The sequence below is a fragment of the Callorhinus ursinus genome, unplaced genomic scaffold, assembly GCF_003265705.2.
Source record: "Callorhinus ursinus isolate GAN/ISIS: 27379988/994484 unplaced genomic scaffold, GSC_fseal_2.0 scaffold27, whole genome shotgun sequence".
NCBI classification, from domain to species: Eukaryota; Metazoa; Chordata; class Mammalia; order Carnivora; family Otariidae; genus Callorhinus; species Callorhinus ursinus.
In genome coordinates this window covers 13,209,655-13,232,170 of record NW_027397089.1, presented here as the reverse complement: position 1 = coordinate 13,232,170, position 22,516 = coordinate 13,209,655, and the positions used below count along the sequence as shown (strand labels likewise).

At 35.9% G+C, this 22,516-nt stretch overlaps 1 protein-coding gene across 5 annotated transcripts in view; it reads left to right on the top strand.

Annotated features, from left to right (window-relative positions):
• SLCO1C1 (solute carrier organic anion transporter family member 1C1) overlaps nt 1–22,516 on the top strand; it is a 75,096-nt gene that overhangs the window by 7,672 nt on the left and 44,908 nt on the right. For 2 of the 5 annotated variants that reach the window (XM_073877895.1, XM_073877898.1), the window contains exons 2-7: nt 683–859; nt 4,896–4,987; nt 6,426–6,563; nt 10,827–10,981; nt 12,159–12,300; nt 20,262–20,394. In XM_073877895.1, the coding sequence (XP_073733996.1) occupies nt 10,853–10,981; nt 12,159–12,300; nt 20,262–20,394 (404 nt within the window). In that variant the 5' untranslated portion in view covers nt 683–859; nt 4,896–4,987; nt 6,426–6,563; nt 10,827–10,852. Of the gene's footprint in view, nt 1–682; nt 860–4,895; nt 4,988–6,205; nt 6,367–6,425; nt 6,564–10,826; nt 10,982–12,158; nt 12,301–20,261; nt 20,395–22,516 lie in introns of those variants that run through there. The other 3 variants (XM_073877897.1, XM_073877896.1, XM_025879886.2) reach the window with 3 other exon arrangements.

Sequence of the window (22,516 nt, the reverse complement as noted above, 5' to 3'; positions counted from 1 at the left end):
ATCCATTGGCTTGCCTACGATTCCTAAGGACTCATGGGGGCTTCCATTCTCATGGTCGCATTCCCTTCCTGATCACTGATGAATTCTTAGCTGCGTTGATCTTCATCTCTCCGTAGCTAAGCTCTGTTCTTTAATCCAATAGTCAACACCATAACGAAGACCCCTGGATTTCTGGCATTTCGCTTCAGAATCCTATAAAATAAGCAGTTCAGCCCTTTAGCCTATAAATACTACAATTTATCCCATAAAGATTGTCTGTCGATGCCCAATACATGGGATATTTGGTTGTAAAGACTCAGAATTATTTTTGTTCCACGTACTTGAAAGCTTTCGAAGACTTTGAAGGATTCAAGACACTCAGAGGGTTCTAATTAACTCAAACATAGAGTCCTCAGAAACAAAAGCAAAATGTGATTTCTACCCAAAGTTCTCGAGGATTAATTCTTCAAGCTTACACATACAGATTTCCCTTTTACCTATTAGACAAAATCCCTGCTCCTATGTTTGGTATATTCATAGCTTTCTTCCCTCTGGTCCAAAACTATCCTCCACCAAAATAACTAACCATCTATCATTTATATTTCTATGTCTTGGGCAAATTTTATCAGTGGAGTATTTACACAAACTGTATACTTATATTTTCTTTCTTCCTTTGTGTACACACACACTCTTCCAACCACAGACAGCACAAAGGAGCAAGACTGACAATATCTTCTCGAGATATGAATCTCATCCCTCGCCCGGGGCTATCCTCTTACAGTGCTGCTATGGTCCTCAGTGGAAGGGAGGCAACATCTGGCTATTCCTGACTGATGCTTCATCTCCTTCCTGCAATTAGGTGCAGTCAAAGTTGTTTTAGGTAAGGAAAAGTTAATTCACATGGTAGGGTAAAAGAGGTGATGATATGTATCTTCTAATGGATTCTGAGATTCAGGCCAGAGCAAAGGGATGGCAGTAGAAAGCCTCCGAGATCAGTTCAGTGTGTCCTGGTTCAGCTCTACAGATCACCTCTATGCCTGCTAAACCATATGAGGAGGAGCTTGGGATATGGATACACCCTAACCAATGAAAAGAAAAAAGAAAGAAAATCAGTTCTTAAATAATTAGAAAATCTTCTGCTTGTTAGGATAGATTTAAGCTTCTTTAATCCGGAAGCTACTTCATGTCCTGATCCTTCCTTCTGACATCATTGCTGGCTTAGGAAAGGAGCCCAAGGTCCACTTCTGCTGAAATCTGTCAGATTTAAACAACTGTCCAGCTGCCCATGCTGTCTGGGATCTTTTGGCCTCTTGAGACCAGTCAGGGCTGGATGGGTATGTGTTTGTGTGTGTGGTGGGGTGGGGGGGAGCATATTGCTTCATACTTTGTTGTTAGCACTCAGGAGGTAAAACGGCTCCTTGCTCTATTGTCAATTTGACTGACTTTTCCCTGCCAGATGCCAAGGGTGAATTCACAGAACCCTGGTCTTCAGAGACTTCGAAGTAGTTAACGATGATGTATTCATTTTCTATTTCTGCTGTAATAAAGTACCACAAACTTGGTGACTTCAAATAATGCAGACTTATTCGCTCACAGCTCGTCCAGGTAGAAGTCCAGATGGACTTGGCTGGACTCTGATTCTGGTCTCTCACAAGATTGAAATCAGATGTTTGCCATCTTTCCAAAAGTCTCTAGAATCCACTTCTGAACTCACTTAGGTTGTTGGCAGAATGGAGTTCCTTGTGTTAGAGGACTGAGGCCCCTATTCCTTGCCAGCTGGCCCCTGGGAACCACTCTCAGCTTCTTTAGGCCATTTCCTTTCTCCAGGCATTGTTTTGTTCACCAGCCCCATCTTTAAACCAGCAATGTCACATGATCCCCTCTTAGACTTTAAGACTTTCTCACTTCTTTTTTTTTTTTTTATTCATGAGAGTCAGAGAGAGAGAGAGAGAGAGAGAGAGAGAGAGAGACAGAGGGAGAAGCAGGCTCCCCGCCTAGCAGGGAGCCCAATGCGGGACTCGATCCCAGGACCCCAGGATCATGACCTGAGCTGAAGGCAGACGCTTAACCACCTGAGCCACCCAGACTTTCTCACTTCTGCTACATTCTTTCTGTCTCCAGCTAGAGAATGGCCTCTGCTTTTAAGGGCTCATGTGATTATATTGGGCCCAAAGAATCCAAGACGATCTCCCTACTTTAAGATCTTGAATTACATTTTGAAAAGTCTCTCTTGCCATGTAACTTAACATATTTACAATTTTCTGGGGATGATTGGGTGGACATCTTTGGGGACTATAATTCTGTCTTATACAAAGTATGAGTAGGATAAGGAACACAGTGAAGATAAAGAAGGCATATGGGCCACACAGTTATTCTACATAATGGAAGTTCATGCCTACAATGAAATTGAGGGGAAGGTATAGAGATTTCCCATATACACCCTGCTCCCATACACTCAGCCTCCCCCATTATCAATATCCCTATCAGAGTGGTATAGTTGTTACCATTTATGAACTGTTTATGAACACATCATAAATCACCCAAAGTCCATTTTTTATCTTAGGGTTTACTCTTGGTGGTGTACATTCTAAGGGTTCGGACGAATGTATCATGACATGTATTCATCATTATGGTATCATATAGGGTATTTTTATTGCCTTAAAAAATCCTCTGTGCTCTGCCTATTCATCACCCCCAGCCCTAACCGTTGACCACCACTGGTCTTTCACTGTCTCCATAGTTTTATCTTTTCCAGAACGTCCTAGAGTTGGAAACATATAGTATGTAATGTAGCCTTTTCGGATTCGTTTCTCTCACTTAGTAATTTGCATTTAAAGTTCCTCCATGTTGGGGTGCCTGGGTGGCACAATTGGTTAAGCATCTGACTCTTGGTTTCAGTCCTGCATCGGGCTCCAAGCTCAGTGAGGAGTCTGCTTGAGATTCTCTCTCCCTCTGCCCCTCCCACTTGTGCTCATGCTCACTGTCTCTCTAAAATAAATAAACAAATATTTTTAAAAATAAATAAATTCCCTTCATGTCTTTTCATGGCTGGGTAGCTCATTTCTTTTTAGTATGGAATTATATTCCACTGTCTGGATGGACCACTGTTCATTTATTTACTTGCTGAAGGACATCATGATTGCTTCCAAGTTTCAGCATTTATGAATAAAGCTGCTATAAACATCTGTGTACAGGTTTTTGAGTAGACATACGCTTTCAACTCCTTTGGGTAAATACCAAGAAATGTGATTGCTGGATCATAGGAGAAGAATATGCTTAGTTTTATAAAAAACCACCAAACCCTCTTCCAAAGTGTGTGTACCATTTTACATTCCCACCAGCGATGAGTTTCTAGGCCTTTTCAGTGTAGAGATCTGGGATATGTATTATTCATATCGAGTTCACATCAACTCCTAGTTCCAACATGGAACTACAAAGTTTTTCTTAATCTCATTCAACTTAAATTATAAATGACACTTTAAGTGATAAGCCTGGATGAGGTCATAAGGGAGTAAGTGTAGTTAGAGCAAAGAAGATATTCCAAGGACTGAACTGTGCAGTGCTGTGGCAATGGATATTAACAGAAAATGACCGCTGAGGCAGGAGGAAAAGTAAGGGAGTGTGGGGTTCCAAAACCCACTGGTTGAAAAAAAATGGGTCAAAGAAAAGGGCACAATCAGTGGTATACAATTCTGCTAATAGATCAATTAAAATGAAGCCTGGAAATTGATCACTGGATTTATTAATGTGAAAGTCTTTGATATTATTGACAAAAGCAGTTGTGGTAGAATGGTGGAAGCAAAAAACAGAACTGGTGAGACAAATAGAGAAGAGGAATTTTAGCTAAGGAGTACAGATGAAAGCGTAGTCTTAGAAACATGGACCATACATCCATAGGAAGAGAAAGAAGACAAATAATATGAATATACATGCAGGTGGGGAGTAAATGTGGTGAGGGCAAAATACAATATTTCTTTCCTGATTTTTAGAATTTTATCAGTGAGTTCCCTAAGCAAGGTCATCAGTTGATAATGAAAGTTGGGGGGAAAAAAAGTTTGAGAGAAATCATTCAGAAGAAAGGGAAAGTGATTAGGTTATTAAAAGGTATGTTTAACAATGCCTCTAAGACCCAGTGAGGTTAGAGATCATGAGTTTAAGATAAGCCCAGAGGGCATGTTAATGAGTTTTTCTTCAAGTATTTAAAATAGTTGGATGTAAACACAGAGTAGACAGGAAGTTGAATTAGCCCAGCTGTGGTTTGCAGAGGAAGAACAACAAATAACCAATGGACAAGGGAATGCACCATTGTGCTATAGAAGTGAATGATTTAAAGAATTGCATGAAACTCAGGTAAGGAGAGAAATGACAATATGAATGTTCTGGGTTAAATTGTGCCCCTCCCCCAAAAAATGTTGAAATCCTAGACCTCTGTATCAGTGAATGTGACCTTATTTGGAAATAGGATCTTTGCAGATGTGATCAAGTTAAGATGAGGTCACTGGAATGGGTCCTAATTCACTATGACTGGTGTCCTTTTAAGAACAGGAAAAGAGACACACAAGAGAAGATGGTCATGTGACAATAGAGGCAGAGATTGGAGTGATAAATCTACAAGCCAAGCAATGCTCATAATTGTCAGCAAGTACTGAAGGTAGAAGAGGTAAGGAAGGATCCCTGTAGGTTTCAGAGGGAGCATGGCTCTGTTGACGCTTTGAGTTTGGACTTCTAGCCTCCAGAACTGAGATAATTAAGTTCTGCTGCTTTAAGCCACCCAGGTTGTGGTACTTTGTTAGTGCAGCCCTGGGAAACTCATTCATTTATGGTTAATTACTCACCATAGTGGCGGAGTTGAGTGGTTTTGATAGAGATTATATGGTCGGCAAAACCTAAAATATTTACTCTTTGACCCTTTGCAGGAAAAGTTTGCTGACCCCTGGTCTACAGTATGGAAGTAGGATACAGTACAATGCAAGGCTATATACATGAGAAGCTCTGACTATTATGTAAAGTAAGTATTATGTACATTCAAAACTGTAACATGAACTGTGGACTCAAGCAGTCAGAAGAGGAACCATGATAGAGAGTGAACTTGAGCAAATTGGGGTTTGGCCAAATTACACTCTCAGGGGAGAACTGCATTTCTCAGTGAGGATAGCAAACACTGTTTCCCCTTAAATGCACCAACGGCCACCTGTTAGACGCATTGAAAAGTGTAAGACCTATTGTGATGCTTGCTCACTAGCAAAGGCTGGTTTGATCTAAAATAAAATATTTGGTCGTTCACAGTCTGAATGCACCATTGCTTCCTTGTAAGATTTATTATTTTCTTTATTTTCCTTGTATCCTTTTTTTCTTTTAGTAGTAAAATGTGCTTATAATCATATTTGATTATTGGTTAATGATCCTTACTATTGTGTGAACTGAAATTATACATGTAATGATGATACTTTCCAGTCATTTGGTGCTTTGTTATTTGAAATATACTTTTGAGTACATCATATCATTAAATCTTTAAAACAACCCTATGAATGTGTTTTGTTTTGATTTTAATAAAAATTCTGCTTTATGGAGAGGAAGTCAAGATTCAGTAAAGTTTAGTGACCAGGCCAGAGTCACAGCCATTTAGGAATATGGTGGATCTTGGGTAATACCGGTAGCAAATTCATTTATTCCTATAAACCAGATGCAAGCTAATACTGTTCAGAATCTCCTAAAATGGTACTCTTGGAAAAAGAACTTATTATAATTGTAGAATTTTTCAGCTCAAGGAATTCTCTCGCCTTGGAATTTAGATAGAATAAACAAGTGGATGCCAAAAATTCAGTGTTTTTCTTTTTTTTCTATTAGACCATTATAAATTGGATATGAGCAACTGATCATGTGTCTGAGAATTGACCCTTTTTAGAGAGAACCCTGCAGAGCCTTGATCCTGACGTGGTATGCGGTCCCTAAGATTCTAGAATCCCAACGGGAAAAGAAACCACGCAGAGATTTAGCCTATGAGCTTTTTTTTTTTTTTAACAGAAGGATCCCAGTGATGTCCTCAAGGAGCAGCTGGCTTAAAAACTTTTTGGAAGGAGAAGGAGGGATCTTTGTTACAAACTTCCGCCCCTCCTCCTGCTTCTGTTCCCTTCCCCTCTGCCCCCTGCAGAGTTGTGTTTCTGGGAATCAGCAAGTAAGATCACAAGTGGTCTTTTCTCCTTTCACTCTCATACAGAAAGCTTTATCACGTGTGGCCTTAAACTTGCAGCAAATTGCAAAGAAATGGCTCAAAAGCTTCAGATTTCTCTGTGCCCTGGGAGCTGAGATGCACGTCAGTGGCTTTTCTACAGACTGCCAGAGAAAAGAGGCTAGGAGGAAAGAGGAAAGAGTCGAAATTGCCCAGGGGTGAGACCATGCCCTTCCTCTTTTCTTTCCCCTAATTTGCTCTGTCTGTGTCCATCCAGGCTCTCCCCACCTGGGAAAACTGCTCAGAGCTGCTGTAGAATTCACCCCAGTTTCCTCTTTCAGTCTGTGGGGAGTGGGGTCCAGCCCCTCGCTGAGCACATTGGGAGGAATTAGCTGTCTTTGATCTCCACCTCCAGGTAAGATTTAGTTCTCTGCTTTCCTGTTTTGTGACGGCACTTCTCATAGGAGAGAAGCTAATCAGCCCTTCAGTTCTGCACTGCACTTGTCTTATCCATACCCACCGTCGAAGTTGTTGGGGCCCTTGTTAGGTTAGAGGACCCTGGTTAAAGTCAGATCAACTCAGATCTGGGTTCAAATTTTGACTCTTATAACTTAATTAGTTGGGTAGTTCTTGACCCGTCATTCTGAGTTGTATCATTTTCTATAAAATGGGGATTCTGATGCTTACCTTGTTGAGTTGTTTTAAGGATTAGCAAAAGGTATATCATTCCCCTGGCACAGAAATAGTACTTATTCAATCTGAATCTGACACAAACAGTTCGTTGTATGGGGTGGTGCGGGGCAGGGGGGTGGGCGGAGGGCGGGGATCAGCTTTCTTAACACACACTCCTTGTTAGCAAGTACTATGAGGTTACTTGGTGCCAGAAGACAAGCTAGTGCAGAGTTTTTCCTTGCATGGGTGTGGGATGGCTAAGAGAAGAGGGTGGCTGCTTTCTGACTTGCTCTCTGGCAGTGTCTAAGGTTTGACTGTGGATGGAATCTATGTCACAGCATCACGGCCAGGAGGTTCAGGGCATCTGCATGATCCAGTTACAACCTTCCTAGGCTGTCTGTGCTCTTTAAAGACTGGGAGATTGATTTTCAAACCCATATGAACAGAAAATTCAATTTTTTTTAAGAGAAATAGAGAAAAACTGGTTGGCTTCTTTTTCTGTGGCCTCCCCAATGAGATACACTCCAACCCAAGCTGTTGGATGAAAACTGTGCCATAAGTCTTTTCCTGGTGGAATCTGTTCAAGTGGTGGGAGCACAATTAAGGATTTGCCAAATGCAAATCCTTCTCAATAACTGTGTGCTCTTGCTCTATTTCTGTGACTACAAATGAATGGGGGGAGAGAGAGAGAATCTGGGGGATCTTTCCATTCAGGTCTTTGAGCTGTCCTTCCCCTTCTTTTCACAGAGGGATGAAAAGCTCAATGCTCATAAATATAGCCTCCTTGAAACATATTATCCTTGAGATGATTTGCAAATTAGCCATCAAGATGAAATTCTATTTTCAGTAAAAGTCTGCAGTGTCAGTGTTTTAAGCTGAATGCTGTTTTGCCCTAATACAACATCATCTAGGATGACGATAGTTCTCTTATTTTTGTTATCACTTCTGGATTCTAGGTAGAGTGATTTTTGTATGATCACCTCCAAGTATAAGAAGACAATGTGTTTTGGTGTCTCAAGTTTTTAATATTTTTTCAACATGATTGTTTTTCTCTTTAGCATTAGCATTCTGGATGTCACCCTTTGAATCTTTTAAAGATACATTTAGTGTAGTGATAGTATATTTAATTATTAAAGAATTAATTTGCATGTTGTTGTCCACTGACTTTTTATTATGATTGGCCAGAAATAATATATTGAACCCCTGAAATAGTAGGTCAATTTGAATGGTATTTAAAATTTTTCTGGTATATATTTCTTGCTTGGTGATATGTTTATACCTTTAATATTTAAAATATTTTTATATGTTCATTATAGAAAAATGAGAAAATATAGACACACAAAACATTTTTTAAAACATTATCTGCATTGTCACCAACCAGGAATAATGTGTTAACCTTTTCTTTAAAGACTTTCTGAAACTTTGTTTCTATGCATATACACATGTGAAAATGTGTGCTTCTTTTTGTAAAATAGAGTATTATAGATATTGTTTTGTACCATAGATTTTAAAAATCAGCTCTATAATAAACATATTCTATATAGCTATATTTACTTCTTTATACTAATTTCCAATGGCTTCAAAAGATTTCACTGCATGAATAAGACCATAATTAGTTGGACATTTAGGTCATTTAGTTGTTTTGACTTTTTATTATTATTTATTATTATTATTATTAGCAGTGGGTCTCTAGCAGTTTAATTAAAGGTACTCAGTAGTCTTTTAGTTAGAAACCTATTTAACATTGCATAACCCAGTGTTTCTCGAACTCCCTTTTCATTGTTCTGACAAAATATTATTCTGGACAACTAGTTTCAGTGACTCAGTGAATGTACAATGTTGGCCATAGGTATTAGATAGATGGTAAAGAAGAATTTCTATGTCCTTAGTTTCTTAGAATTTATTTTTTTAAAAATCAGGAATGGATGTTGAATTTTATCACCTGATGTTTTGCATCTACTTAGATTTTATTATTTTTGACTTCGGATTCCTTTTTTTTCCAGCTTTACTGAGATGTGATTGACAAATAGAGATTGTATAAATTCATGGCACACAATGCGATGTTTTGATATACCTCTATAACGTTGAATTTTTAATGTGATGATTTAGGTGAATAAAGTTCCTAATATTAATTGTTACATTTTAAACTAGATCTTAATTAAAGAATATAAATTCATTTGGATTTGCTAGTATTTTATTTAAAATTTTAGCATCTCTAAATTTCATATGAAGTGTTTTTCTTGTACTATCTTAATGAGATTTTATCAAAATAATTGTGACTTTTTAAAATGAATAGAGATTTTGATCATGTTTCAGTTACCTATTATTTTCTCCCTGAAGGATATCCCTTGATAAAGCACTCCTGTTATGTCATCTATCCTTACTAGTTTTGTTTAGGGGATAGTTTTAGAGTATTTTTGTTAATGTCTTCCTTGGCTATTTTTCTCTTCTGGTCTGTATTAATACAGGTAATTCATATTTGCTAGAAAACTATCTATTTGGTCGAGACTTTAAAGTTATTTCTATATATTGTGCATAATTTTTATGTTTTATACTTTTAAACATCTATGTTTAGAGCTCACTAATATATTCTGTGTCTTTGTCTTTTGATCTTGCTTAGCATTTTCTGCTGTTTGTTTACTTTAGTTCTTTGGTTTTTAACTTTTTTCTATTTCATTTGACTTTCTTTTGGCCATTTTTTAAAAGTTAAATTTATGTATCAAATAATCTAAAATTCAAATAATCTAAAAATCTATTTTTTTTTTAAACAGGCCCTTGCTATACCCTTCTCAACTCATTTGCTACTCCCTGGAGGAATTGCCTCCACTTTTAATTGTTCAGGTCTTTCTTTTGATATTTAGTTAAATATTTCAAAATAAATTGATTTTTCAGTTTTGAGAAATTGTCTACGAATTCAAACTGTGAAGGATGAGGTTTAGTAAACGCAGAATAAGAATTACATAAAGTCAGAAAAAAAGGATTGCATAAAGTCAAGGCAGATAGACAGAATAAGCCTAAGTTACTACCACAGTACATTAAATTTTACTCATAATGTTATTCCTTTAATTAGTGTGATAAAATACAGAAGATTTCGATTAACATGCAAATGTATCATCTGATAAATATTAGGGTGATCCAGAAGTTATTTTGTTTTCTAATCTCTTCACTTACATTACTTTTTCAGGCAGGCATTGAGCCATGCAAAATCCTAAAGAAGTAGGCCATGGGACATGTAAATACTGATATGAATAGGGAGAAAATAGGTTCAGAAAATATGTAGATCTGTCCAGGGCTTGGTAAGGACGGGCAGATGGGAAATTAAACATAGGAAGGGAGGCTATCTTTCTTACTTCAAGGCAAGCTAAAGTAATTTTTGCCTGAATTAAATGTAAGTCTGTGGCACAAATCATGCTGCTTCCTTATCTGTCAAACTAAAATGATACATAAATTGGTCCTATTCTTTTTTTGCCATCATTTATACCTTTCTTTGGATTCTGCAGACCTATAGGAATTGCATTGTGCTACAGGGATCTACAATGGGCATCAGTCTTTTCTACCCATTCTGTCAGGATAGATTTAAAGGCTTTAATGACTTAATTTTCATGAATCAATATTCAAATGTTTGAATTCCTCTTCCTTTCCTGCTTGCTTCTAGTTTAAGCTGGCAAGACCACAAAGTTAGCAAAATTCTGCCTCATTATTTATCCCAAGAGCAACATTTAAATTTATTCTTCACCATAATGAGGCTTAAGCTGTAGGGATTGGGAAAGAATGCTGGCTAGAGAGTCCCGATAGATGGATTAGTTAATCACATATACTGGTCAATTTTAATTGAAAAACTTTGCCAACTTACTGTGGTAAAATAAGGTAGCTTCACATCAAATCATGTCCCCAGCATTGTGATCTGTGAAATAAAAACATTATTTAATAAATGGTGTATTCAAATTAATTTTTGTGTTTTTTTGTTCGTTTGTTTGTTTTTTACTTCTGAAATCAACTTCGACAGGATCAGAGTCAAGGAATATTTTCAAAATGGACACTTCATCCAAAGAAAATATCCAGTTATTCTGCAAAAGTTCAATGCAACCTGTCGGGCAATCTTCCTTTAAAACAGAATATTCTTCCTCAAAGGAGAAACAACGATGCTGTGGTAAACTGAAGGTAACAAACAATTAAATGGTAAACAAACAACCATAAGTAGTGAAGGAAAGAGTAACAAAGAATTAGGTGGGAGGAAAAAAACCCGAATTAGGTGGAGGCTATGTTGTTGACTCTCCATCCAGATGTGTGCTACACAATTTCATAATTCATATTTCTGTGCAATTACATATTTCCCATATGTAGCTAGAAGCAAGAATTTTTTTTCCCTTTTTAAAAAGTGAACTTAGGTGCAATTTATTAAAACTACACTTTACCAGACAGTGAAATCCATCTCTCCCTACCATGTAGGTTAAATTAGTAAATATTACTCTCTCTGGACTCATTTGAATGCACCTCTTAAACTGAAATAAGAGAGGAAAGAAACTAACATTTATTCAGTTTTTACCATGTACCAGATATTATGCTAAGTATAGTTATTTAATCTATAAAACATCTATATCATTCCCATTTTATAAAGGAAAATTTTGACTTTCCTTGCCACACAACAAGGGACAGGGGAGCTTTTTAAGTGGTGCTCAGTGTGACTCCCAAGTTCCTGTTCTTTCTTTGTACCAAACATTCATTCAGCAAATATATGTGTTTTTTCGTATAAATGCTAACCTCCTCTTTGGATACTCCATCAAGGACTCGGGTCTAGCAAAAAAACATAAGCCAACTATTAAAAAAAACATTCATACTCAAATGTATGAATTTAACTTGAATATGAACTTAAACGCGAGGATAGTAGTTACACCTTTTTGGTCTATTGTGTTTCGTGCTGGTGCATGCATCACCACTGTGAAACCCACAGTCATGAGTACAAGACTTATAATAATATTAGTAAGTGTTTGAATTATGGTTCTTGTTTTATTTTCTTACCTGTGAATGGCTCCTTCCACTCTTTGCTTCACCATACAGTGGATCATCCTTTCAAAGCCAAGACTCCTTCAAATGTCCTTTGGGGGAGGGGAAAAGAAGGGAAAGAACAGAATTCAACATACATTCTGAATGAAATCTGTTTCAGAATTTGTATTTTTAGCAATCTACCTGAGCTTGAGGCTGAAGTAAGCCTGTACGCATGCTTGAGAGAAAGCTTGTTACTTGTTCTTGGTTTGCATTTTTGTCTATTTATTTAGTTAAGTTTCCACTTGTGTGTCAAGCTGGAGTCAGATTAAGTGTGACTTGTCCTATTTTCCAGGTATTTTTGGGTGCCTTGTCTTTCGTCTACTTTGCCAAAGCATTGGCAGAAGGTTATCTGAAGAGCACCATCACTCAGATAGAGAGAAGGTTTGATATCCCTTCTTCACTTGTGGGAGTTATTGATGGTAGTTTTGAAATTGGTAGGTATTGCTGATGCCTGGTTTTACTTTTACATGTCTTCTAGACATGACTAAATGACATCCTTGCTGCATTCTCTTGTCTGTTAGGATCAGACTCTATCTGTAAATTCTTGTTGAGACAGAATTTGCTAGGACTTTATGTTACAGTAGAGGCAATTTGTTCTCCCCAAGCAACCAACAATAAATTTCCCGCCCCAGGTGTTCAGCACTATATGATTCACACAATCTAGAGTTTCCAATCAGAGTGAGAGACTTTCTTGGAGGAGAGGGTGAGGTGCTATTAGGATTTTAAGTTAGAAGTATTTGGGAAGTGTTGTTACAAGAAGAGTCCTATATCCTGACAGCCCTGTGATTCAAAATTTGGAAGAATTCAGATGGGCTCTGCAAATATTTATTGTAATAATTTAAGAAGTGAAACCATAAAAGGGGTTTCTGCCCAGAGGTCAACACAGAAGAGAAAGAAATCCTATTAACAGTAGAGAACAGTAGAGCAAGGCAGCCAAGAAAAATTCTACTCTCACACGTCTTTGGGGAGCAGTTGACTATAGACTTCTTCTTAGCACTTGAAAAGACCAAGTGATTTTAGTTACTGTTTTGGAAGTACTTTAAGGAGTGTAATCCCAGGTACAACTTCCTGAATTGATAAACTACAAGGCTTTACTTCTTCACTGAAGTAAACAAAATGGTAGCCTCTGGGGTCCTTACTACCTGTTGGGACTCAAATATATGCTTTACTATACATAATAAAATCTCTAATGGCTCCAGGTTCAGCTCACTTAAACTTTCAGAAAAGTGAAGAAATATTTTTCAACTCTGCAACAATGACTTTTTTAATACGTACTGTATATTTCAGTTCTTACCCTGAATATCTCAAAAAGAATGAATATGTATCCTTTTACGTTTAGGGTTTTCTTCCCAAATCCATCTATCATCATCCTACTAAAATGGGATTACTTAGCTCAGTGCTAATCAAATGTTAATGTGCATACAAACAATTGGGCAATCTTGAAAAAATGCAGGTGCTCATTCTTTTAGGAAGGGGAGTAAGACTGCCTTTTTACAGGCTCTCCTATGATGTGATGCTGTTAAGTAAATGGGCCATATTTTGTGTAGCAAGTTTCTAAAGCATCTGATCATATTACTCCCTTGTGTAAATTCCCTAGATAGGCCTTGATAATTGATGTATTCCTTGATGCCTGTCCTATCTATAGCCCTAAATTGAATCAAGGTAAGAGTGACACACTGATTCACAGGAAGAAGCCAGTATGAGAGGCAGCTGTTACAGATTGAAAGATTAAATCACACAGAAAGAAGAAGAAATGAGCAGATAGAAAATTATATATTGAGTGATACTTTAATTATGACTCACTCTAGATTATGGTATAAAAACATTTTAGAGCCAAAGAGACTTACAATATGGTCCAAATTTCTCTTGGGTCCCCACATCCTGATGCAACTTGAGAGAGTCTATATTCAATAGAGAGTACTAATATTTCACAGGAAGTGACAAAGGATCTTGAGAATAAATTCATTCTTCCAGATCATTCCAAGGATGGAAGTTATTTATTGAATTAGATACAATAGAATGTATCTAATTCAATAAATAAAAGTGGGTTTCCTGACCATAATCTTAAACTACTCCTTTTGCCTCCTTCCTTCCAGGATTCTGGACCCACTCCCACTTTTGTCTCTAGCTCTCATTTCTTCTTTTTTGTAGAACAATTTCATTTATTCTCTGACATCATTATCTCATGTCCACATACTGGACACTCCATTTTTTCCCAAGTATTTTTTCATAACAAAGTCTTTCTCCAACAACAACAGAGCTGCTAAGAAAATTAAAAAAAAATGTTTTCTATATCATGACCTCCTAATATTTCCAAATATTCTCTTTCAAATACTTTCCCATATATTCTTATACATATTGAAAAGTTTTGCTTTTCACATTTTAGTATTTAATCAACTTCATATAGATTTTATAAAAACTTTGTTTTTTAAAAAAATACATTATATGTTAAAAAAAGAAGATAGCAGGAAGGGAAGAATGAAGGGGGGGAAATCGGAGGGAGAGACAAACCATGAGAGACTATGGACTCTGAGAAACAAACTGAGGTTTCTAGAGGAGGGGGGTGGGAGGATGGGTTAGCCTGGTGATGGATATTAAAGAGGGCACGTTCTGCGTGGAGCACTGGGTGTTATGCACAAACAATGAATCATGGAACACTACATCAAAAACTAATGATGTACTGTATGGTGATTAACATAACAATGATAAAAATATTAATGACAAAAAAAAACTTTGTTTTTTAGAGTAATTTTGTGTTCACAGAAAAATTTAGTGAAAGTTACAGAGATTTTTCATATACACTCTACTCCCACAAATGCAAAGCCTCTCTCATTATCAACATCCCCCACCAGAGTGGGACGCTTGTTACAGCTGATGGACCTACAATAACATTATTGTCATTTAGCGTCCATAGTTAATACTAAGGTTCACTCTTTGTGTTGTATATTCTATGAGATTGAACAAATATATAATGGTACGTATCCACTACTACAGTATCACGCAAACTACTTTCACTGCCCTAAAAATCACTGCTCTACCTATTCATCCAACCTTTCTCCTACCCCTGGCATCCACTGATGTTTTTAATGTCTCCATAGTTTTGCCTTTTTCAGAATGTCGTATAGTTGGAATCATACAGTATGTCACCTTTTCAGATTGGCTTCTTTCACTTAGTAATATGCATTTGGGGTTCCTCCATTTCATAGCTGGATAGCTCATTCCTTTTTAGTGCCAGATAATAATCCATTTTCTGGATAGGCCTTCATTTACTTATCCATTCATCCACTGAAGTACATCTTGATTGTTTCAAAGTGTTGGCAATTATGAATAAAGCTACTATAAAATCCCTGTTCAGGTTTTTGTGTGGACATATTTTCATTTTCAGCTCATTTGTGTGAATACCAAGGAGCATAACTGCTGGATCATATGGGAAAATATGTTTAGTTTTGTAAGAAACTGCCAAATTGTTTCCCAAAGTGTATGTACCATTTTGCATTCCCACTAGCAATGAATGAGCTTCTTTTTGCTCCATGCCCTCACCAGCATTTAGTATTTTGGATTTTGGCCATTCTAATAAGTATGTAGTGGTGTCTCATTGTCATTTCAATTTGTGGTTCCCTCATGTCATATGATGTTGAACATCTTTTCATATGCTTATCTGCCATCTGTATATCTTTTTTGGTGACCTGTTAAGTTATTTGGCCTATTTTTAAATCTCATTGTTTGTGTTCTTATTGTTGAGTTTTAAGTGTACTTTGTATATTTCCAATAACCGTCCTTTATCTGATATGACTTTTGCAAATATTTTCTCTCAGTCTGTGGCTTTCTTTTCATTCTTTTGACAGTATCTGTCACAGAAAAGAAATTTTTAATTTTAATGAAGTCCAGCTTATCCATTTTTTTTGGTCACAGATTTTGCTTTTGGTACTGCATCTAAAAAGTCATCACCAAACCTAAGGTCATCTAGGTTTTCTCCTAAGTTATCTTCTAGAAGTGTTATAGTTTTGCATTTTAAATTTAGGTCTGTGATCTCTTTTGCCTTTATTTTTGTGAAGAGTATAAGGTCTGTGTCTAACTTCATTTTTTTTTTTGCATGACGATGTCCAGTTGTTTCAGCACCACATGTTGAAAAGATTATGTTTGCTCTTTCTTATTACGTTTGCTCCTTTGTCGAAGATCAGTTAACTATATTTACGTAGGCCTGTTTCTGGGCTATAAATTCTATTCCATTGATCTATTTGTCTATTCTTTCACCACTGTTACACTGTCTTGATTAATGTGGCTTTATAGTATGTCTTGAAGTTCGGTAATGTCGATCCTTTAACTTTGTTTTTCTTCAGTATTGTGTTGGTTATTCTGGGTCTTTTGCCTCTCCAGTTTGTCAGCTTAGAAATCATTTTGTCAATATCCACAACATAATTTCCTATGATTTTGGCTGAGACTGCATTGAATCTATAGAACAAGTTGGATAGAACTGGCATATACTGTCTTCCTATTCATGAACATGAACGTATCTCCATTTATCTAGTTTTTCTTTGATTTCTTTCATCAGAGTTTTGTAGTTTCTCTCATGTAGATCTTGTACATATTTTATTAGATTTATACCTAAGTATTTCGTTTTGGGGGGTGATAAAGTAAATGCTTTTTCAATTCCATTTGTTCATTGCTGGCATGTAGAAAAGCAGTTTACTTTTGTATATTAACCTTGCATCTTGCAACCTTACTATAATCATTTATTAATTTCAGGAGTTCCTCTGTCGGTTCTTTTGGAGTTTCTATACAGATGATCATATCTTCTGGGAGCAAAGACAGTTTTATTTTTTCCTTCCCAGCCTGTGTACTTTTACTTGTTTTTCTTGTCCTATTATATTTAGTAGAACTCCCAGTACAATAATGAAAAGTAATGGTGAGAAGGGACATTCTTACTTTGTACCTGATCTTAGTAGGAAGCTTTGAGTTTATCATCATTAAGTATGATGTTAACTGTATGTTTTTGTAGAAGTTCTTTATCAAGTTGAGGAAATTTGTCTCTCTTCTGCATTTACTGAGTTTTTATCATGAATGGTTGTTGGATTTTGGTCAAATGCTTTTTCTACATCTATTGATATGAGCATGTGATTTTTCTTCTTTAGCCTGTTGATGTGCTGGACTATATTAACTAAATTTCTAATGTTTAACTGGTCTTGTATACCTGGGATAAATCCCACTTGGTCATGGTGTCTAATTCTATATATTGTTGAATATGACTTGCTAATATTTTGTTGAGGATTTTTATACCTGTGTTCATGAGAGATATTGACTTATAGGGATTTTTTTTTGTCTGGTTTTGGTATTATGGTAATGCTGGCCTCATAGAAATGATTTAGGAAATTTCCCCTCTGCTTCTATTTTTCAAAAAAGATTATAGAGAATTAGTATAATTTCTTCATTAACTGCTGGGTCAAATTCACCAATGAATCTTTCTGGGTCTGGTGCTTTCTGTTTTAGAAGGCTATTGATTATTGGCTCAACTTCTATAATAGATACAGGCCTGTTCATATTGTCTATTAATTCTTAGAGAGATTTGGCAGATTGTGTCTTTTAAGTAGTTGGTCCATTTTATTTAGGTTATCAGATTTGTAAGCATAGAGATGTTCATAGTACTCCTTTATTATCCTCTTAATGTCCATAAAATTTATAGTGATGTCTCCCCTTTCATTTCTGGTATTAGTAATTAGTATCTTCTCTCTCTTTTTTTTTCTTTCTTTCTTGATGAGCATGAGTAGAGGCTTATTGATTTCATGGATCTTTTCAAAGAATCACCTTTGGTTTTGCTGATTTTCTCTTCTGAGTTTCTGTTTTCAATTTCAGTTATTTCTGCTCTAATTTTATTATGTCTTGTCTTCTACATACTTTAGATTTAATTGGCTCTTCTTTTTCTAGTTTCCTGCATAGAAACTTAGATAACTGATTTTAGATTTTTCTTCTTTCCTAATATATGTATTCAATGCAATGAATTTCCCTCTAATCATTGCTTTACAGTAATAGGGTTTTTTTTGTTACCATTCCTATTTAGTAATTGCTGGAATATTGGAACAGTATTAATATCCAATGTTATCTGTATGCAGCAACCTTGCTGAATTTATGTTAATTTTTTTTTTAATTTGAGTATAGTTGACACAAAATGTTACATTAGTTTCAGGTGTACAACTTAGTGATTTGACAAGTTTATAATTTATGCTATGTTCACCACAAGTGTAATTATCATCTATTCCGTCACATCACTATTACAGTATCATTAACTGTATTCCTTATGCTGTGCCTTTTATTCCCATGATTTATTCATTCCATAATTTGGTAGCCTGTATCTCCCTCCCTCCTTCATCCATCTTGCCCAACCATTCCTACCCTCTGGCAACCTTCAGTTTGTTCTCTGTATTTAAAGTTCTGATTCTGCTTTTTTTATTCATTTGTTTTTTTAAGATTCAACTTATAAGTGGAATCATATGGTATTTGTCTTTCTCAGTCTAACTTATTTCACTTATAGGTTTACCCATGTTGTCCCAAATGGCATGATCTCATCCCTTTTTATGGCTGCATAATATTCCTCTGTGTGGGGGGGGGGATGTGCATGCACACGCGTGTGTATACACCTCCTCTTTGTTATCCGTTCATTTATGATAATAGAAGTGATTTTTGATATCCAATTTAATTTTTTAAAGATTATCACCATTAATTTTCTATGTGTATCTTCTGAGAACTCAGAAGGGTTACTAAGTAAAAAAAGAAAAAAACTTTATAGATATCACAGACACTGAAGTGGTATTATGTGGTCTTTGGCATACCCACTAATGTAACACAGAAACAGCCTGAAACATCAGTCTTTTATTGTGAGGTGTTGGTGGCGTGGGAGTTGGGGAGGGTAGGTGATGTTGGTTGCAGGATACATTATCTATAAACTGAAGGTCAGCTTTCACTGTACTTTATTTTATTAATTGTGACACATTAACAAAAGTATAGACATAATTATCAATGTAATATGATACAAAATTTCTTCTAAATGCTTAAATATCAAATGAGAAATCTCATATTCAAGGTTTTTCTTCCTTGTGAAAATTAAAAGAAACTTAATTCTTTCTGGAACCATAACCTAGAGCCACTATGCAAGCTAATTTTCTCACTGTCATTATTGTCCTCAAGGCTATAAAAATTGCTGCTGTCTTTGCACTTGACTAAAGCTGGCAATGTGAACAAACAGTAGTAAATTAGATGATTGCTTACAGATGTAAGCAAACATACTCTTGCTAGAAAATTGGAAACATTGAAGATAGCTTCAAAGCAGCACTACCCATCAGCCATCACAGTCAGTTGTTGGGGAGTTGCTAAGTTCTTACTCTACCTAGCACTGCAGTTTTTAAAAACTATTCCAAATGCAAAGAGCTGAAACTTTAAAAGCCCTTTGAAATCTAGGATCCTAAACAATGTTTAACCAAGCATGTTCCTGGAACCATCTCCATCAGCACATTTAAGCTTAAAAATGCAGATTTCTTGGCCTACCCCTAGATCCATGGGATGAGAAACTGTTGGGAGCTTCCAAGATTTTGCATTTTTAAAGGTTTCTGTTTTCCTCACCACCTCCTTCCAGTATTTTTGTATACAGCAAAATACGAGGATATTTTTCCCTAAAGCATATTTAGTCACTCATCACCATCATCAACTAAAAGTAATTTTATCATATGCTTCTCTAGAGACTTTTTATAAAAATGTAATTTCCACCTTCAAAAAAATTTCTTCAATTTTTTAAAAAGATGGGTACATTTTATGGAAATTTTGTATTTCATAAATTTGGATTATAAGTAAACATTGAGATTATATAACTGGTATATTCCTGAAGTTTGCTTATGTGATGTAATTTTTACCTCTGTTTTGAGTCTTTTTGTAAAAAGCATGTAACAAATTGTAAAGTATTTTAGTATTAATATGAATTTCATATTTTGAAATTATGATAAAAACTTTAATAGAAAATATTAATGAATGAAGAAACAGTAATAAAGTTCACTTCAAAATCACTAAGGAAAACTTAAGAGAGCAATAAAGGAATGCTTCTACAATTTGATTTACTTATAAAACACTTTAAAAGGACAAATGATTAGGGTGGATGAAATTGAGGTGGTAGTGTTCATAATTAAAGTATTTTGATAAATGGATAAGATAATCGAAGTAATGAGTATGCAGACAATTTCAACAGTCATCTTAGATTAAAGCAAAGAAAGACAAAGGATGGGAACGATGGTGGGGAGACAGTGTAGTTACAACAAAACATTGCCAGACCTGCTATAGACATTCGTTAATTTAGTTATGCTGATGACTTTTTCTAAGTTATCTAACTGATGAACATTTTATTCTTCACCCCAAGGGAATCTCTTAGTTATAACGTTTGTAAGCTACTTTGGAGCCAAACTTCACAGGCCAAAAATAATTGGAACAGGGTGCCTAATCATGGGAGTTGGAACATTGCTCATTGCAATGCCTCAGTTCTTCATGCAGCAGTAAGTCTAAAGCAATTATCTTTTCTTGCTTTCACCAACTGTATTCCTCCCTTTTTATAATTGCAATTAATTATTTAAATTTAAGAAAATGACACATAGCTTAAAGTGTAATGATCATATCTCATTTTTGTTATATCTTCTTTGGGTAAAATTTCAGAATACTTACACTTTTACTTATAATTCAGTAATCTATAAAAATTGTTTTGATAGACTACTGTCGATGTCAGCAAAAATTAAAGGGAAATTTTCACTAGATGTCTTCATTCAAATAATTTATCTGTGGTGGTAAAATAAGTAAGAAATTAACATATTGTGGTAAATATTAAATGGATGTCAAATGGGTAACGAATGAATGCTACTGACTATGTGCTGGATAACTTGACTGGCAGATTATTGACTTAAGGATATATTATCAATTTAAATAGATAGTGTCCAAATACCATCTCATAGAATTTTTGTCAATAGAAGTAGGGTGTGTGTATTCTTTAATCCTAAAGTCTACTTTTGGTACTTCTGCTAATACTTTTGTTAGTATTTGCATACAACTTCAGTAGTTCCGAAGGTTTTCACCATTATTATATCATTTTACCTTTACCTGTGAGGTAGAAGAGCATTGTTTATCTTTTTATTTCAGAGTCTGGTGACTTTCTCAAGGTTATTATAGAACTGGAATCCTCAAACAGGTATTCTGACTTCTTCATGCATATTCATGTTGCCTTCCTTGTCCATGGTTACCTGTTGCCAACTGAGAGAAGTGACTACCTAGAGGTTTTGAAGCAAGAAAATTGTAAAAATTATATATCAAATCATACTTTGCTTACTGTCCACTCCAGATCATTACATCATGACATTTTAGAGCTGGAGACACTTCAGTATGATATAGTCCAAACTTTTTTTTGGAATCCCAACTTATTATATAGACAGATTTTTACCTCCGTGGTCAATCTATAAAGGTAATACACAGAATCCTCTGTGTGGGATCTTTTCTACCTATTTGGATGGTTTCCCTGGCCCCTTTATTTTTACTTGGAGAGAGATTTTAGACCTTCTGCCTGCTCTTTGGATGCTTATCCCTCTTTGGATGCCTATCCCACCTCCTTTCCACAGGGCAAAATTTTCCTTAGATCACTGAGGTTCTGCAGAGGTGCTGTACAGAGCCAATGGATAAGGAGGAGGCAAAGGAGAAGGCTGAGGACTGAGGAAACGGGTCTTCACTCTGCCTAATCCCTGCCTGATCAAGAGCCATGCCACTAATATCTGTTCTAGTCACTGAGCCCTCATGCAACAGTTTGCTCAGTGAGGTAAAAAGAATTCCATTACTGAAAGAATTAGAATCTGAAAGTATTTGCAGAGGATAAATAAATCCTTGACTCTTGACATAACTCATTCTGCAGTGGATCAATAGCTTTTCTGCATGACCTTGGGCATGTTATTTAACCTTTCTAGGCCTCAGTTGATGCATCCCAAAAATAGGTATTATAGATATTAAAAATAATACCTAGCTTATAATAGCATTGCATATATTAAATGACACAGCTAAAATGCTTACACAGTTTCCTGATATAACTAGTAGCTATGTCATTATTGTTAAGTTTTGCTATCAATCCTCCTTAGATAATTAAACCACCTGGTTTTAACCAGAGACCAGCCATGGTTTGTCTTAAAGGTGTTGCGTTCAGATTAATAATTTTGTTACTTCAAGTTAATGACAAATATAAAATACTAGTACAAGAAAATCAGAAGACCAGACAGGCAGCCAGGTTAGGGCTATCAAAGGATTCCGAAGAGTCAAAGACAGATTCTTATATACTACCTTTATATATGTTTAAATTGTATTTGTTTATTCATTATTTAGTGTCTGCCATTTTCCTGGAACTGTGCCATGTAATAGGGCTACTTCTGTGGGAAAAAAATGAAATAAACAAAAATATATATGCACAGTTCTTTACCTATGAAATTTACTGTCTACTGAGGATTACTGTAATAACTTCTTTTCAACTTTTCATAGCATGAACTGGGGACTTGTCCAAAATGTCTTTTTGATTTCTGAAAGACTACTATACTCTGTCTGCCTAGAAGAAATACCTTTACTGTCCAACAAAACATAATATTTATCATGGAT